The following is a 17,500-nucleotide window of genomic DNA, read 5'->3' as shown; positions in this document are numbered from 1 at the left end:
GGTTTTGTGGAGTCTGGCATATTCTAAGTGGAGTCACTTCAGCCCACCCACAGTCCTTGGCTGTCATAGCTCTCTGCTTGCTGTCCACAGACCTTGCTGGTCTCTCCAGTGCTGACTGAATCAGATAGCTGCAGCTTCCTAGCTCCGATGGCCTCCTGTGACTGCCCACGGATGTCTGTGGAGTCCCTGGACGACTCCCTCCCGGAGGACTACCTGTCCCTGTCCATCTTGTCCCTCCTCTGCTGTTTCCCCTTCGGGATTCCTGCCCTCATTTTCTCTATCAAGGTGAGGTATAATCCTTTGTTCCTCCACCATGTCCCCTTTCCAGGAATGGAGCCATGCCAGGGGTACCCTTTCCCACAAATCCAATTTCTTTTGCCCTTTTCCACTTGGGGGGGGAGTTGGATCACACCCTATGATGCTCAGGGTTACTCCTGGCTATGTGCTCAGAAATCGCTCTTGGCTTGGGGAGCCATATGGGATGCTGGAGGATTAAACCACAGTCCATCCTAGGTTAGCGCATGCAAGGCAGACGCCCTACTGCTTGTGCCACCACTCTGGCCCCTCCATTTCTTTTTTAAATATGGAATGCTTCACGAATTTGCTTGTCATCCTTGTTCAGGGGTCATGTTAGTCTTCTCTGTATCGTTACAGTTTTAGTGTATGTACTGCCAAAGCGAGCACCCTTTTCCATGTTTAATATAGGGCTCTAGTGTTCTCCCCAAGGGACACCATGCCCTTCCCCCATTGTTCTCCTCATCTCTCTAGGGATGCTCCTCATTTTTCATCCTTCCCCTTAAGTATCATACTGGTCCTCTCACATCTCACCAATCTGCTGCTTCTCTGGGAACTCCTATTTATTTTTTCCTTTTATTTTGTATGGATTGAGATGCTATGATTTACTATACTGTGAATGAGAGTGCACAGAATTCCAACACCACACGCATCACGACTGTACCCACCTTTCTTTCCTAAACTTTGTTGTTATCTAGCTGTGTATCTTTACATATGAGAGAAATCGTTCCATATCTATTTCTTCTTCTTCTTCTTCTTCTTCTTCTTCTTCTTCTTCTTCTTCTTCTTCTTCTTCTTCTTCTTCTTCTTCTTCTTCTTCTTCTTCTTCTTCTTCTTCTTCTTCTTCTTCCTTCTTCTTTCTTCTTTCTTCTTCTTTCTTCTTCTTCTTCTTCTTTTGTCTTCTTTCTTCTTTCTTCTTCTTTCTTCTTCTTCTTCTTCTTCTTCTTCTTCTTCTTCTTCTTCTTCTTCTTCTTCTTCTTCTTCTTCTCCTCCTCCTTCTCCTCCTCCTCAACCTCTTTCTCCTCCTCCTCTTCCTCATTCTCCTTTTCCTCCTCTACCTCTTCCTCCTCCTCCTCTGACACCACAACAGGATTTACCCCTGGCTCTGCATTCAGGGATTACTCCAGATGGTTTTCAGGAAACCATATAAGGTGCCAGAGATCAAAACTGGGTCAGTTGAATGCAAGGTAAATGCCCTACCTGCTGTATTTTCACTCTTGCTCCTCTATCCCGTTATTTATTTATTCATTCATTTATTTATTTACCCCTGACAGTGCTCAGGGGGACCATATGAGCTGAACTCTGTACTCAGAAATCGCTCCTGACAGGCTCAGGGGACCATATGGGATGCCAAGATTCGAACCACCACTGTCTGTCCAGGATTGCCTGAGTACAAGGCAAATGCCCTACTGCTGTGCTATTGCTCCGGCCCTATCCCTTTCTTTTTGACTAACTTCACTCAGCACGATACCCTCACATACTTTTTTCCATGCCATACAAAATTGCATCATTTTGTTCTTAGAGCTGAATAGTATTCTATTGTGTGTGCATATGTGTGTATGTGTGTTTTGCATGCAAAACTCTTAAAATTTTTTTTTGGCCACACCCATTTGATGCTCAGGGGTTACTCCTAGCTAAGCGCTCAGAAATTGCCCCTGGCTTGGGGGGACCATATGGGACGCCGGGGATTGAACCGTGGTCCTTTCCTTGGTTAGTGCTTGCAAGGCAGACACCTTACCTCTAGTGCCCACCTCACTGACCCCTAAAACTCTTAAAATTTAATCACAGTAAAAAAAGAAAATCTTTGTTGTTTTGATCTGATTTTTTTTTTGGCCACACACAGTAGTCCTCAGGGTTTACTCCCCCCCCCCTTGTTTTTTTGGTGTGGCATACCCAGAAATGCTTACTCAATACTTACTCAGGCTTACATTCCTGCCCCCCTCTGGGGCTTACTGGGTTTACTTCTGGCTCTGTGCTCAGGAATCACTTTTGGAGGGGCTAGGGGAACGATATGGGATGCCAGGGATTAAACACAGGTTGGTTGCATGCAAGACAAATGCCCTACCTGCTGTTACTATCACTCTGGCCCAATATCACAACTTCTATTGGGCATTTGGATTGTTTCTACATCCAAGTGTGGTGATAAATATAGCTGTGCATCTATCCTTTTAAATTATTTTTGGGGTGTGTTTTGGGGATATATGTTAAGAAGTGATATCAGTGGGTTATATGCACAACTCTTCCTATTTGTTTTTGAGAGATTGTTATGTTGCTTTTCAAAGAGGCTGGACCAGATAGCATTTCAAGGAAATGAACTTTGTCCTCTTTCCCTTTACATGATTTCCTTTCCTCCTGGTTGAGGAGTGGATGGGCAAATCCACCCAGACCCAATATTTCTTCCAAGGAGCTCTCTCTAGCTTCCCTTCTTCCTTCCAAGGACCCTTCTTTTCCCTGACTCATCTCCTTCATTTACACCCTACCTCAAAGGACCTTCCCACCAATTTGCCTCCCCTGTCCACAGACCAGGGATGCCAACAGATGTGGAGATGAAATCAGGGCACAGAGGAATTCCAATATGGCCTTGATCTTGTGCGCCGCAAGTATCCTCCTCGGGCTACTATTCATATTATTCACCCTTTCGGTCCACATGAGCTGGTAACAGATGCTTGCCCACCCAGAAGACTATGAGGATGGCATGGACTCATCTCCTCTAGCCATCAAGTTTCTTCTCTGTCCCAGGATGGAGGACCAATGATGATGAGCCTTCCATGATGAGCCTTCCTTGCTCCTCGAAGGCTTTTGAACTCTGATTCTAACACCTAAACAAAACTCACCTCCTTAAGGCACTTTGAGGATAATAAACCATATATGGAGATTTCTGCTTTATGGATGATCTTTCTTGTTTTCTCTGTATGAATTCCTTTAATGTTCATTTGCTTTTTCAACCAGTATTTATTTATTTATATATTTATTTTTGTTTTTTGGGTCATAACCAGCAGCACCCAGGGGTTACTCCTGGATCTACGCTCAGTAATTGCTCCTGGGGACCATATGGGATGCTGGAATTCAAACCACCGTCCTTCTGCATGCAGGGCAAATGCCCTACCTCCATGCTATCTCTCTGACCCCTCAACCAGTATCTATTGAGCAACAACTGTGTACCCAGAAATACTGCATTGAACAAGATAGAGCAGATTCTCATATCATCCCAGAGAAGAGAAGAAATAAAACAAGTCAGGAGTAAATAAGATAATGACAGGTAAGGTACCATATTTTTCACACTATAAGACTCACCTAACTATAAGACGCACATAATTTTTAGACTAGGAAAACAAGAAAAAATATATTCTTTTTTTGTTGTTGTTGGTTTTTCGGGCCACACCCGTTTGATGCTCAGGGGTTACTCCTGGCTAAGTGCTCAGAAATTGCCCCTGGCTTGGGGGGACCATATGGGATGCCGGGGGATCGAACCTCGGTCGCGATCTTTCCTTGGCTAGCGCTTGCAAGGCAGACACCTTACCTCCAGCGCCACCTCGCCGGCCCCATGAAAAAATATATTCTTTTTTTTTTTTTTTGTTTTTGGGCCACACCCGTTTGACGCTCAGGGGTTACTCCTGGCTATGTGCTCAGAAGTCGCCCCTGGCTTGGGGGGACCATATGGGACGCCGGGGGATCGAACCGCGGTCCTTCCTTGGCTAGCGCTTGCAAGGCAGACACCTTACCTCCAGCGCCACCTACCCGGCCCCGAAAAAATATATTCTAATACAAGTTGTGCAACGCGATATGACATCAGGAGACAGTGGCTGGGAATAACCAGCCTGCAAGGCTGAATTATATGTACAATATGCTGGTTCACAGCTGGTTAAACAGATTTACCTATCTCTTTTTTTTACAGTAGAAAATAAAAAAAAATTAAAAATACTTTTTTGTTAATATAAAAAATAAAAGTCACAGCAGCAATCAAATAGTCTTAAACGAAAGCTCTATGTGACAGTGAAAGTGTGTTAACCTTGTAATATATGATATGTCTGTGTAATAAAGGGGGCAAAACACTGCGGATGCCAAGTGGTTAAGTATATACTCTCCTCCCCTGCACTTAGGCTTCAGCTCCAGGGGGCATTCACTCCATAAGACATGCAGACATTCTCTCCCATCTTGGGGGTGGGGGGGGTGCAACTTATGGTACAAAAGAAAAATACTAGGAAGAATATTGGGTGGCTTAACAGTGACCAGTGGATGCTACTAGAGCTTGACTTTTGCTAAGAGCTGTGAAAGTCTTTGCAGATCAACAGAAAGGGCTAAGAAGGCTCTAGAAGTGCAGCTGGGAGAGAGAGAGATGAGTGCAGGGAGAGAGGACTGTGGCCATCAGTGGTGAAGTCCTGTAGGCCACAGGAAGATGCTTGAATTTTTTTTTTTTTTTGGTTTTTGGGTCACACCCAGCAGCACTCAGGGGTTACCCCTGGCTCTAGGCTCAGAAATCAATCCTGGCAAGCTCGGGGGACCATATGGGATGCCGGGATTTGAACCACCATCCTCCTGCATGCAAGGCAAACACCTTACCTCCATGCTAACTCTCCAGCCCCCAATGCTTGGATTTTTTTCCTGAGGGACCCTCTGATGATTTTCAATCAACTGAGTCATAGATGCAGTGGAAGGGCCCAAGGATGAGATACTCTTTGAGTCCTGCAATGCCAGGAACTATCAGGGCTACCACTGAACATACTAGGGCTTCCATAGCCACACTCAGCTGGACCTTGGAGTCTTCCAGGGCTGCATCATCAGGAAACGCTAGGAGCAACATGTGGTGGAGACTCAAACTGGGTTGGCTGCATGTGTGGCATGTGCTCCAACTGTGTCTGCTCTTGGCCCCAGGTGTTTGGAATTTTTCTTTTTTCTTTTTTTTTTTTTTTGGTTTTTGGTCCACACCCGGCGATGCTCAGGGGATACTCCTGGCTGTCTGCTCAGAAATAGCTCCTGGCAGGCACGGGGGACCATATGGGACACCGGGATTCGAACCAACCACCTTTGGTCCTGGATCGGCTGCTTGCAAGGCAAACGCCGCTGTGCTATCTCTCCGGGCCCGTGTTTGGAATTTTTCAGTGTGAAGGAGAGACATTGAACCAAAGCAGTGATATGGTGTGATCTCTCTATATTTTTTTTAGTCTTTTGGTGCTGAGGAGAGGTTTGGGAGTTGGTTGAGCACTTGTGGTGGTTGCCACAAGTCTGTGCCAGTAGGGAAATGTTTGGTTTCAGTTTTGAGTTTTGAAAATCAGGAACAGCTTCTTGTTTGATATTGCAGATGAATCAAGATCATTTTCCTGCCACTACCCCACCCCCAAGTAGGAGCTAATCTAAGCAACCCATTGCTATTTTCCTATGACTCGGTTTGTTTTTAGGCCTCTCTGCCTCTTTTAAGTTGCTGAGAGAGTTCCATATTGCTCCTTTTTCCATTTATTTCATTCTTTATTCCAGTTCTCTTGTGCTTCAACATATTAACAAGGTTTCTGAGATCCCTTATCTGGTATTGTTATTGCTGAGATAGCCTTTGATCTCTTTAAATGTACCAAACATAATTGCTTCAAATTGTTTTTCATCCCGTTCCAATAACCTGTCTTCAGAGAATAGAACTGTTCAATTCTAAATTGAGGAAACATCAGCTGGAGATTCATGGCAGAGAAGGATGAAGGTGAGGCAGCTGTGTGTTGTTGGAGCAGGTGAATTTGAGGGTGTGGGAGGTGGATGAACACCAATAGGAAACACAAAACCTCCTTTCTGTTTTACAATAGGTGTGACATAGAAACAACATATGTGTCTCACCAGTGGGTGAATCAGTCTCTCTCTCCTCTCCATCCTAGGAATATTATTCTGTCATTAAAAGTAAAATCATTCTAGTTGGGCTAACATGGATGGAACTTGAAGGTATTAAGTTAAATGAAATAATAGAAAGACATTTATATTGACTGGATGTGCTCACCTATATGTGGAACCTAAAATCAATAAGAACAAGGGTCCAGAGCAGGTGACGCAAGTGGTAGGGCATTTGCCTTGTATGTGCTAGCCTAGGACAGACCGTGGTTTGATCTCCCAGCGTCCCATATGGTCCCCCAAGCCAGGAGAGGCTTCTAAGCGCATAGCCAGGAGTAACCCCTGAGCATCACCAAATATGGCCCTAAAGAAAAAAATCAATAAAAACAAACCCAGAAGGGACTGCAGTGCTATTACAGTGAATGGTGCTTGTCCTGTCTGCGGCTGACTAGGGTCAGATTGCCATCATCCCATATGGTCCTCCAAAGACCATAAAGAGTCACTCCTGAGCTCAGAGCCAAGACTTATCCCTGAGCACTGCTGAGTGTGACCCCAAAACAAAAACAAAAGCTTCCCACCCAAAAACAAATAAAAAGCAAACTCTGAAATTAATTCAGACTTTCCTGAGTTTGTATAACAAAGTTTACCAGTCAAAGGAGTTGACTCTGAATTGAAGGAATGTAATCATGGGGCCAGAGCAATAGCATAGCAGGAAGGCCATTTGCTTTGCATGCAACTGCCTGGGTTTAATTTCAGGCAGCCAATATGGTGTTTCAAGCCCTCCAGGAGTGATTCCTAGTGCCTAATCAGGAGTAACCCCTGAGTACAGGACAAAACAAAACAAAAAAGGGCACAAACATGCACAAGGTAAATAAGTATCCTTAATTCAATGCATATCATGATGGCAATTCTTTACATAAGAGTAAATCCCAAGAGTTCTCACCACAGAACAGTTTCCCAGGTTTTGGGCTTCTGTTTTCTTTAATTATATCTCTATCAAATGGATCTAAGCTGGCCTAGTTATGCTAATCATTTCACAATACACAGAAACCAAATCATTATATTGTGCACCTTTCTGGAAGAAAGTGGAAGGATGCTGGCAGGGAGACAGCAAAAATGGGGATGGGTGGTTTTATTGTATTGTGCTGCTGTTGGGGTTTAGAAATCTTAGCTAGGATTCTGCAGGTCCTTTCCAGCCTCAGCAACAGGAAACTCTAGAGCTTTTTTCTTTTCCAGCAGGGCATGGCCCCCAAACAAAAAACAGAACTCAGTAGAGTCTCAGTGAGCACTTGCTGGCCAGGGATAATGCACAAAAGCTCCCCCTGCAGGCCTCTGGCTCCTTTGTAGTGGAAATTTCCTTTGATTTTTTTTCATACCTAACAATATGTGCACTTGCAACTATCTGGCTCTCTATGTTTTGGTGGCATCATGTGTCTTTGATGAACAAAGAATTCCAGGTCCTAGAGATAGCTCAAAGAGCTGTACATCCTTTACACTGCATATTTCCCCAAGCACCATCTCCAGCTTGGAAAAACATGCAGAGCCCCCACCTCCAGCACTCCCGGGTGGTTGGGGTACTGCATGCAGCTCATCTGGACCTGAGAAGTACTGATTAGCATGAAGCTGTATGTCTGAGTGTCACTGGTTGTGGTCCCAGGACCCTCTGAGCACAGCTTGGGCACACTCCCCACCCCACCGCCCCAACTCTAATCATTCCTCTGCAAGGCCATGTGTGTCCAAGGCTGTATTTGTGGTTATGAGTCCTGCATGCTGCTGGATATCCTGGGTTATAATGAATCATTCAACAAAAGTTGATTGTGTTTTGAAATTGAGGCATTAGGGTTTCATCAGTCAAAGCTAAACAAGAAATATCTACACACAAAAAGAAAAAAAAAGAAAAAAAAAGAAATATCTACACACACACACACCAGGATTCATTCTATTGGATTCAGAAAACACACAAAAGCCCCAGTAAATAAGAGATATTGTTTATTAGAAAGCAATCTTTGGCTGGTCTGATGGCAGTGGTTTATCAGAATTTATTAACCTTAGTATCACAAAAGTTGGTATATAACCCCTCCCCCCACCGCTCAATTTGACTGGCTAAAAGAAAAAAAGAAAAAAGATAAAAAACATAAAATCATCTTTGCTTTTTTTTCATTTTTCTTTTTTTTCTTCTTTTAAATTTATATTTATAGGAGCCGGAGAGATAGCATGAAGGTAGGGCATTTGCCTTGCATGCAGAAGGACGGTGGTTCGAATCTCAGCATCCCATATATTCCTTGAGCCTGCCAGGAGTGATTTCTGAGTGTAGAGCCAGGAGTAACTCCTGAGCACTGCTGGGTGTGACCCAAAAACCAAAGGGGGGGGAATTTATATTTATAGCTTCTAGACAGGGGCTCCCAGCCACCTTATTTTTAACAGAACCATAGAACATAAATCATCTTGTCCTGCCTCATATTTCTGTCTTCCTACAAATTGAGAAAAAAAAAAAAGTGGATGGTACCAGGGACAAAGCAGTCTCATGCACATTGAGTGGAAATAAAAAACAATCAAATCTAAATATCCAACCCTAAGTCAATGACAATAGATTCAAGATACCTAAACTGCAACAAGCTATACACAAAAGAGACCTGTTACACTAGCAGTCCAGGGGAATAAGGGTGGAGATGTATGGGATACATGCTGGGAACAGTGGTGGAGGGAGGTCAACACTGGTGGTGGGAATGGCCCTAATTCACTGCCACTTTGTACCTTAAATATAACTGTGAAAGACTTGTAAACAAAGGAAAAGTGATCATTTCTCTGAAGGACAAAGCGATGTGGACTGCAGGGAGATGTGGGTACCCCACAGCTCCAATGCCAGCTTGTAGAGAGGTTAGTTCCCCCACCTACCAGCTCCTGACTTCAGTCTTCTCTGGGGTCAGTATGGGGGTGCAGGGTGACCTGCTCAGGAGGCGAAGGACATTGCTGAGTTCACTATCTTATCAGGGGAAGCCAACACAAAAGTCACGGTTACAATGAGTCCCTTCACTCAGCAAACACTTCTGAGGTCAGTCTGGGCTGGCCCTGGACTGGGCGCCACAGGGACAGACATCCTGGGTCCTACCCTCCTGAGTCTGGGGTGAGATAGAATGTTTCCAAATAATGACCATCAGAAGAGATCAGGCTGTGATAGAAGAGTTACTGCTTGGGGTGAGGGTCAGGGGCTCAGGGTTAGAGTTAGGGAAGTCTGGGAACTCCTGGGAGTTCTCTAACCCAGCCAGGTCCTAGACTGGAAAGTGTTTGTGGAGGAAGGGACAAGTGAGCTAAAATGAGAAAGAGGAATATCAGAAAAGGGGAAAGAGGTAGGGAAAGAGATTCAAGTCAAGGGAACTGCATGGATCAAGACTGGGAAACAAGGGGCTGGAGAGATAGCATGAAAGTAGGGCATTTGACTTGCATGCAGAAGGACAGTGACATCTCATACGGTCCCCCAGGCCTGCCAGGAGTGATTTCTGAGCGTAGAGCCAGGAGTAACCCTGAGCATTGCTGGGTGTGACCCAAAAACAAAAACAAAAACAAAAAGATTGGGAAACAATACTTTGGGCAGACAGATGGCTGGGCAAGCAGTCTCCAAGAGTATGAAATGGTCAGGAGCCACAGAAAAAAGGGACACGGGGTGGGGTGGGGGAGCTGACACCCTAAACCTTGTAGGGCACTGAGTTGCCTGGGTGTTGACAATCCTGGTTCAAATTCCTTTTGCACCCAGGGTCTCCTGCAGGCATGGTCGCTGTGCTTTCAGGAGGTGTCTGGGGCTACCCTGTGTTAGGTTATACCTTATTTTACCTAAAACAAAGATCATCTATGGTTCCTTTGTATGTTTGTTTATAACTTGGATTTACCCCAAAAGAGATTCTTTTACTTGTAAACCTAGGTGGGACTGAGCTATCTGTCCTTACTGCCTCACCCAGGGTACTCAATAAAAACAGCAGTTCTGGCAGGCAGCAAGGTGAAGATATGAGGTAGAAGACTGCCAGACTATACGTGTTTCAACCCTCAGCCTGGTTTGGATTATTTCATTTGCGACTTTGATTCAGACTCATTCACCTGGGGTTGGAGAAACAGTGTGGGGGGTGATTTTACAACCCTGGATTCTTCTTTAAAGTCCCAAGGATTGTGCAAGATGGCAGAAGGGGCTGTGTGGCCTTGTGACATTTGTTCAAGAAGTCGGGGTCCCAGCAGGTCTAGGTGTATTGCTCAGCCTGAAATGGCTTTGTCTAGTCCACCAAGTCTGTGCTGGGTGCTGCATAGGCTGTCTCCTTCTGACCCCTGAAAGCCCCCCAGGAGCTCCCTGAGATGGATTAGAATTGCAGAACCCACCTGCCAATACCTCCCCCACCACACTCCCCCAAAATCTAGAACTACAAAAGATTTAAAGGTTATGTCACTGGGGTGGGAGTGAAAAATATTTACCCATTAACACACTGCATGCTGGATAGTCAGCACAGATAAGACCAAAGCCCCATCAAGTGGTTGGGTTTGGGGGTGCTGTGTCTCATCTCTCTAATCACCATATAGTTGTACTGCGTGATGACATCACTGTAACAGCAAAGACATCTTTGAGCTGCCCCATGATCATAATGAAGCTTCCTGGAAGTCTCCCAATATCCCCTTGTTCTAGGCTGCTTAGACCCTCGTAAGTGAGTCCCTCTGCATGCTTTGCTCTATGAGTGACCGCTCAGCCCTGTTCCTGCCCACAGCCCATCTCCCAAATTTTGTCACCAGCAAATCCCAGCTGTGGAAAGTCTTGCAAAGAAGCAGTCAGGAAAGACTAGGGGAGAATGAGGCAAATGTCTCTGCATAGATATACACAGGAGACATGACAACTGAATGAAGGGACTGCTCCCGGATTGGGTCCTGGGCCAAGGAAAAGGCCAGAAATGGGCAGTAGAAAATTTATATCATGTTAGCACTGATTTCCTGATTTTTAGCTATTGGGGCAGGGTTATGTGCAGCAATGGCCTCCTTCACGGGAGGGAAATGTCTGAATGTTTGGGGATCAGTAGCACCCCGTCTCCCACATCTAGAGATTTGGCCAAAAGCTGAAAACATTTTGTCTAGATGCATAGCTCTGGGGCCCAAATGTAGTACAATGGTCAAGTTTATGCGAAGGACACGCCAAGGCACATTTCACCTCTTTGTAATTTGTAGGTTTGAAGATAAACTGTTGAAAAAATGATCATAAAATAATCTAATTGCTGAATCTGGAGATGCCTCAGAGCTAGAACGTCTGCCTCATAAACATGGGGCTTTGAAGTCCCAGCTTGATTCTTTTGTTCAGGTTTCTTAGTGAATCTTTCTGGCCAGTGGAGAGGTAAGCTTAAGTTTATCTGAATTTTAGTTCCCAGACTAACTGTGCTCACTTAGCCTCTGCTGGGTCTGAAGTCCTAGGCGCTATTCCCATGGTAGCAAACACAATCCTCTCGTGTGGCAAGACTGACACCAAACAAAAATAAAGTGCAAGTCAGGTAAAGGAAGCAGAGCAAGGCTGGATAAGAAGATGGAGTCTGCTGAGAGATTGTATAAGTGAGGCCTTTCTGGGGATTGATAATACAATGAAGAAGGAACTTCCCTTGCATATGGTTGACCGGGTTCAATTCCTGGCAACCTCATATGGTCCTCAGAGCCAACCAGGAGTGACCACTGTGCTCAGAACCAGGAGTAAACCCTGAGCATTGTTGGGTGTGGTCCAAGCCCCCAGTCCTCCCTAAAAGTGAGTTCTCTCTGAAGAGGTGCTGTTTAAACTGAGACCTGAAGGGAGAAAAGCATTCATTTATATCAAGGGTCCATCTAGGAGCAGGAACTGCAAGTGCAAAGGCCTGGGGGAAGATTGAGCTGGGAGATTGCTCCAGTGGAAGCTTAGAGGAATTTGGGTTTAGAAGGCTTGGGCTAATCTTTTAGGACTGAAAGTGAAGTTTATCTGACATGCAGGGGAAACCCTTGAAAGTTGTAAGTAGAAGAGTGACACCAGCTGTTCTGTTTTGGGTTTTGTTTTGGGTTCAGGGATGGAATTCAGGGTCCCACTCTATTGTGGACTCCATCTCTATCCTGATATAGATCTTCATGTGGAGAGAAGTCCCCGGAATGAGTAGGCTCTTCACTAGGCAGTCAGTGCCACCTGGGACCCCCACCTCCTCCCTAGGTACTTTCTGGAGCAGGCTTTGATGATCAGTGCAGTGGGTGTAGGGAGGAACTCGGGCTGCCCCTGGCTTTAGCCTTTCCGGGTGACCTACTCCGAGAAGGGCATCACTATGGCAATGTCACCTGTAGGGTCTCACACCTGTTGCACTGGCCCCAGGGGACCTATCCTGAGAAAGCCGAGACCCTATTCCATTGCTCTACCTGTGCCTGCTATCTGCAGAGGTTCCTGACTTGGTGTGGGTGCAGAAAGGGATCCTCAGAACTCAGACCTGGCACCACTTAGACATGGCTTGTTACCAACTGGCACCTTGGGGGAAATGGGATTCGGCTGAGAACTGTGTGGGCTTGAGCTGGATAGTAGGGTGCCTCTGGGCCTTTTCCCTCTGTGCATACAATGGGAGTGGCAGTAACTTTTTGTAGCAGGGAGGGGACCCCTAAGGTCACACATGTGGGGCACCTAAGGTGGCATCACTACTGTGAAATGTAGGTTTTTTTGTTTTGTTTTGTTTTTGGGTCACACCCGGTGACACTCAGGGATTACTATAGGCTCTGTGCTCAAAAATCACTCCTGACTGCCTTGGAGGACCATATGGGATGCTGGGGATCAAACCAGGGTTTGACCTGGGTTGGTAATGTGCAAGAAAATGTAGGTTTTCATGGTCATCATTTGACAGTCTGGCCCTGGTCATCAGCTGCGCACAGCTCTCCTCCTGGGGCTTGGCATGCTCCAAATGAGGGAGCCCAGGGACCACCCGAATACACCATGGTGCAGAGTTCATGGTCCATGAGTTCGCTCTTTGGGTTGGATTTTCCCGTGGTTCCCTGAGCTCAGCGGTGGGTAGAGCTGGGGCCTGACCAGTTTGGGCAATTCAGTGGGGGAATACCTGAGTTGCCCAGGCCTGGAGGTCACCCCAAGGAGCCCCACAATCAGCTGTAATCAGGCCAAACCTGCCCCACCTCCTCTCTCCTTGATATATTAGGGCTAGTCCAGACCTCAGGCTCTGTCTGCCAAGGAGGGGCGGTGGCACCAGCATCATGGGGAAGACAGTATGTGGGGTTGGGGGCACCACGATGGGGGGATCAGGGCTGCAGGTTGGAGCAGGGGTTCCCCGATAAGCTGATGCTTCCCCCATTTCCAGGACAATTACGAGCTGTACTCAGTTGAAGCGGGCTCTGGTGGGAACAAGACCGCCAAGATGAACAAGAAGAGTGGCGGTGGGGGCAAGCGGAAGGATAAACTGGAGAACATGAAGAAGGAGATGGAGATTGTGAGCATGGCCTGGGGGAGTCCGGGGGAGTCTGTGGGGGATCTAGTGAGAGCCTGACAGTGACAGCCTATGTCCTGAATTCACCACACAGAATGACCACCAACTGTCAGTGACAGAGCTGGAACAGAAATACAAGACCAGTGCCACCAAGGTGAACTGGGGCAGGGGTGAGGGCAGAGAGGGGCAGGGGAGATGGGGGAGGAGGGAACTGTAGATGGAGAGAGGCAAGAGAAAGGAAGAAAGGAAGGACAGGATCAAGAGACATGGGGAGACATGGGAAGAGGAGCAGATAGAAGTGGAGAGAGAATAAATGGGGGAAGAGACATGGAGAAGGAGAGAGAGAAGAGAGGAAGGGGAGGCAGCAAGAGGGAAGCTCTCCTAGGGCAGGGCAAAACAGAACAGGGCCCTGCTGACATGGTTCTTCCATAGGGCCTGTCTGCACGCCTGGCAGCTGAACTGCTGCTACGGGATGGACCCAACGCCCTGCGGCCACCCAAGGGCACCCCAGAGTACGTCAAGTTTGCGAGGCAGCTGGCCGGTGGCCTACAGTGCCTCATGTGGGTGGCCGCTGCTATCTGCCTCATCGCCTTTGCCATTCAGGCCAGTGAAGGTGACCTGACAACCGATGACAATGTGAGTGGGGAGAGGGATTTGGGGCCTGGGAAGTTGGGACACTGGGCAGGAATCTCAGAACATGGGGACCACAACAGTGTCTTGAAATGTGGTTCTAAGACCTGAAAGAGGAAGAAAGAGCCTGGGGCTGGGACACAGGGGAAGTTCCTGTCACTATGGCAAGGGCAGCTATTTACAAGATGGAGGACATAGGTGGAGCTTCAGAGAGACTCAAGAGCCAAGGTCAAAAGGACAAGGTGCATAACAAGGGTGCCTGGGACACAGGTGCTCAGACATGGCACACAAGGGCACGGAGAGCCTTAAAGGCAATGCACATGGAACAGAGGAACTAGAGAAATGCAGGATGAGAGGACACTGGTTTTCTAAAGTGTCAGAATGAGTGGGTGATGAGTGACAAGGGACCATGGGGTTTGGAAGTACCAATGACAAGGGTTTGGAAAGGGGTCATGGGGTAGGGTCTGAGATCTACACTGAATGACATTGGGTATGGGGTCTTGGAATGTGAAACCTGGTCATGGAAGGCAGAACCTGAGGCTTCAAGATCTATGGTACAAATGCACATGGGCATGAGAATTGAGGGCACAGGAAGGGAATGCCTGGATACAGGAATCAGAGGGCAACAGAATATAGACCTGGAATGTGGGATGTGAAACTTGGGGGACATAGGAAAGGGCACCCAGATGACCACAGTACAGAGTGACATGGGGGTACAAAACAGAACATATGGGGGCAAATAGAATGGAAGATTTAGGGGTCAAAACTCTGGAGACCAGGTAGGGTCCTTGGACATAGGGTATTAAGGCCCTGGGGACTGGTGTCACAGGCATCATGCCTGAAGTTTCCTATCAGAGTGGGACAAACTATACGGTGACCCCAAGACCATGAGGGAGCTGGCAGGCCCCCTCTTCACCCCAGCCCTGCTGTACCCACAGCTGTATCTAGCCCTGGCCCTCATTGCTGTGGTTGTGGTCACCGGCTGCTTCGGCTACTATCAGGAGTTCAAAAGTACCAACATCATTGCCAGCTTCAAGAACCTCGTGCCCCAGGTGGGTCCCCGAGCCACATTAGTTGCCAGAGACACTACCAGACAGGCTTCTGGAAGCTCTCTGGGGTTCCCTCCCATCGAGCCAAAAAACCCCTTCACCCCTCCCTCGAGGTACTCAACTCTGCACCTCCCTACTGCACTCACTGACTCCCCCAACTCCTGCCACCCTCACAGCAAGCAACAGTGATCAGAGATGGGGACAAGTTCCAAATCAACGCAGACCAGCTGGTGGTAGGCGACCTGGTGGAGATGAAGGGCGGGGACCGGGTGCCGGCCGACATCCGCATCCTGCAGGCCCAAGGCTGCAAGGTGGACAACTCCTCGCTGACCGGGGAGTCGGAGCCACAGACCCGCTCACCAGAATGCACCCATGAGAGCCCCCTGGAGACACGCAACATTGCCTTCTTCTCCACCATGTGCCTCGAAGGTCTGTGCTCCCCCTTCATCCTTCCCACTTGGAGACACAACCTCCAACCCCCACTTCCCACACCTGTCCCCTTTCAGTCCTGTGGGCTCCCTGCCTCCCACACTGGCTCCCCTCTACCGCCTTCCATCCCTTCCTTTCCTTCTGTTTGCACTCCTGAGTCACCCTCTTGGTGGGCTGCAGGTACGGCCCAGGGCCTGGTGGTGAACACAGGAGACCGCACTATCATCGGGCGCATTGCCTCGCTGGCATCGGGGGTGGAAAACGAAAAAACACCCATCGCCATTGAGATCGAGCACTTCGTGGACATCATCGCGGGCCTGGCCATCCTCTTTGGTGCCACGTTCTTTGTGGTGGCCATGTGCATTGGCTACACCTTCCTGCGGGCCATGGTCTTCTTCATGGCCATTGTGGTGGCCTATGTGCCTGAGGGGCTGCTAGCCACTGTCACGGTGAGTTGGGGAGGCTAATGAGGGGTGTGAAGCTGAGAGCCGATCTGGCTTCTGGCCCCTTGGGGTCACCCGTCAGCATCTCTTAACTGATCACCCAGGTCTCTACCCCCTCCTCATCAACCATTCTTCCCTCATCTTCCCATCTCTCTGCCACTCTGACCATCCACAAACATTTTGAGGTGACTCCAGGCTGTGTTTAGCCAAACCCCAAGTGTTCAGAGCTAGTGTTGGGCTCAGGATTTGCCCCAGAGGAGATGCAGGGACTGCTGGCTTTCTCTGAGGGGCCATGCTGACCAGAAGGCCTCAGCTAAGTTGCTGAGGTCTGATTATGCACAGCTGGAAAGTTTGGGGAGACAGGGCAAGTAGAAAGAACAGGCTGGACAAAGGCCAGGAAGCAAGAATGAGCTTTGAGTCCATACTAGGAGCTGCTGTGGAAGACCCCTGTGCTGGGAGAGGAGGAAGTGAGGTGGAAGCAAGGACGGGTCCCCACGTCTGCCTTTGTCCCCACCTTCTCCAGGTCTGCCTGTCCCTGACAGCCAAGAGACTCGCCAGCAAGAATTGTGTGGTCAAAAACCTGGAGGCCGTGGAGACACTGGGCTCCACATCGGTCATCTGCTCCGACAAGACAGGGACCCTCACTCAGAACCGCATGACCGTGTCCCATCTGTGGTTTGACAACCACATCCACACTGCAGACACCACAGAGGACCAGTCAGGTGGAGTAGGCAGAGACAAAGGGGGGTCGGGGACCTAGAAAAGAGCTCCCAGGGCACGAAGGAAAGCTTTGCCCTCTGGGAAGAGTGCCAGGGCCTGGGTCCAGGAGGAGACTAAGCCCATGTCTGCAAAGAGGCCTGGAATCTGTCCTCCCAGGAGGCTAGGCTGGGCTTGAAATGCAATTCCACCCGGGGTATGAGGAGGCCAGAGGATCCCACTCAGAGAAAGTAACTTGTCTATAGGGGGAGGAGCTAGATCTGCTAATGGGAGACTCACAGGCCACTCTGGCTGGGTGCCCATGAGCAGCGCCTTCTTGGCCCTAACATGGATGCCCGACCTCCAGGTCAGACCTTTGACCAGTCTTCGGAGACATGGCGGGCTCTGTGCCGCGTGCTCACCCTGTGCAACCGAGCTGCCTTCAAGTCGGGCCAGGACTCGGTGCCTGTTCCCAAGGTGAGATCTGGGGGGCTTTGTGGGGGGGGACACCTGGGAATCTAATGCAGCCGGATTCACTTCTGACACTGAACCCCATCTCCAGCGCATAGTGATTGGGGATGCATCGGAGACAGCATTGCTCAAGTTCTCGGAGCTGACGCTGGGCAACTCCATGGGCTACCGTGATCGCTTCCCCAAAGTCTGCGAGATCCCCTTCAATTCCACCAACAAGTTTCAGGTCTGCAGC

The 17,500-nt window shown here is 48.3% G+C and overlaps 1 protein-coding gene and 1 non-coding gene across 2 annotated transcripts in view; one reads left to right on the top strand and one right to left on the bottom strand.

Moving 5' to 3' along the window:
* ATP4A (ATPase H+/K+ transporting subunit alpha) overlaps positions 1-17,500 on the top strand; it is a 25,755-nt gene that overhangs the window by 374 nt on the left and 7,881 nt on the right. The window contains exons 2-11 of the mRNA XM_049787458.1: positions 91-285; positions 13,422-13,550; positions 13,642-13,701; positions 13,980-14,183; positions 15,116-15,229; positions 15,403-15,655; positions 15,836-16,104; positions 16,622-16,820; positions 17,162-17,271; positions 17,357-17,491. Coding sequence (XP_049643415.1) covers positions 91-285; positions 13,422-13,550; positions 13,642-13,701; positions 13,980-14,183; positions 15,116-15,229; positions 15,403-15,655; positions 15,836-16,104; positions 16,622-16,820; positions 17,162-17,271; positions 17,357-17,491 — 1,668 coding nt within the window. The remainder of the gene's footprint in view (positions 1-90; positions 286-13,421; positions 13,551-13,641; positions 13,702-13,979; positions 14,184-15,115; positions 15,230-15,402; positions 15,656-15,835; positions 16,105-16,621; positions 16,821-17,161; positions 17,272-17,356; positions 17,492-17,500) is intronic.
* Positions 578-684, bottom strand: LOC126029183 (U6 spliceosomal RNA). Its single transcript, XR_007502833.1, has one exon. It is a non-coding gene; the product is annotated as a U6 spliceosomal RNA (small nuclear RNA).

Source organism: Suncus etruscus, chromosome 14 (genome assembly GCF_024139225.1).
Source record: "Suncus etruscus isolate mSunEtr1 chromosome 14, mSunEtr1.pri.cur, whole genome shotgun sequence".
In the NCBI taxonomy this organism is placed as follows: domain Eukaryota; kingdom Metazoa; phylum Chordata; class Mammalia; order Eulipotyphla; family Soricidae; genus Suncus; species Suncus etruscus.
The sequence above is the reverse complement of the archived record's forward strand: the minus strand, read 5'-3'. Positions and strand labels throughout refer to the sequence as shown.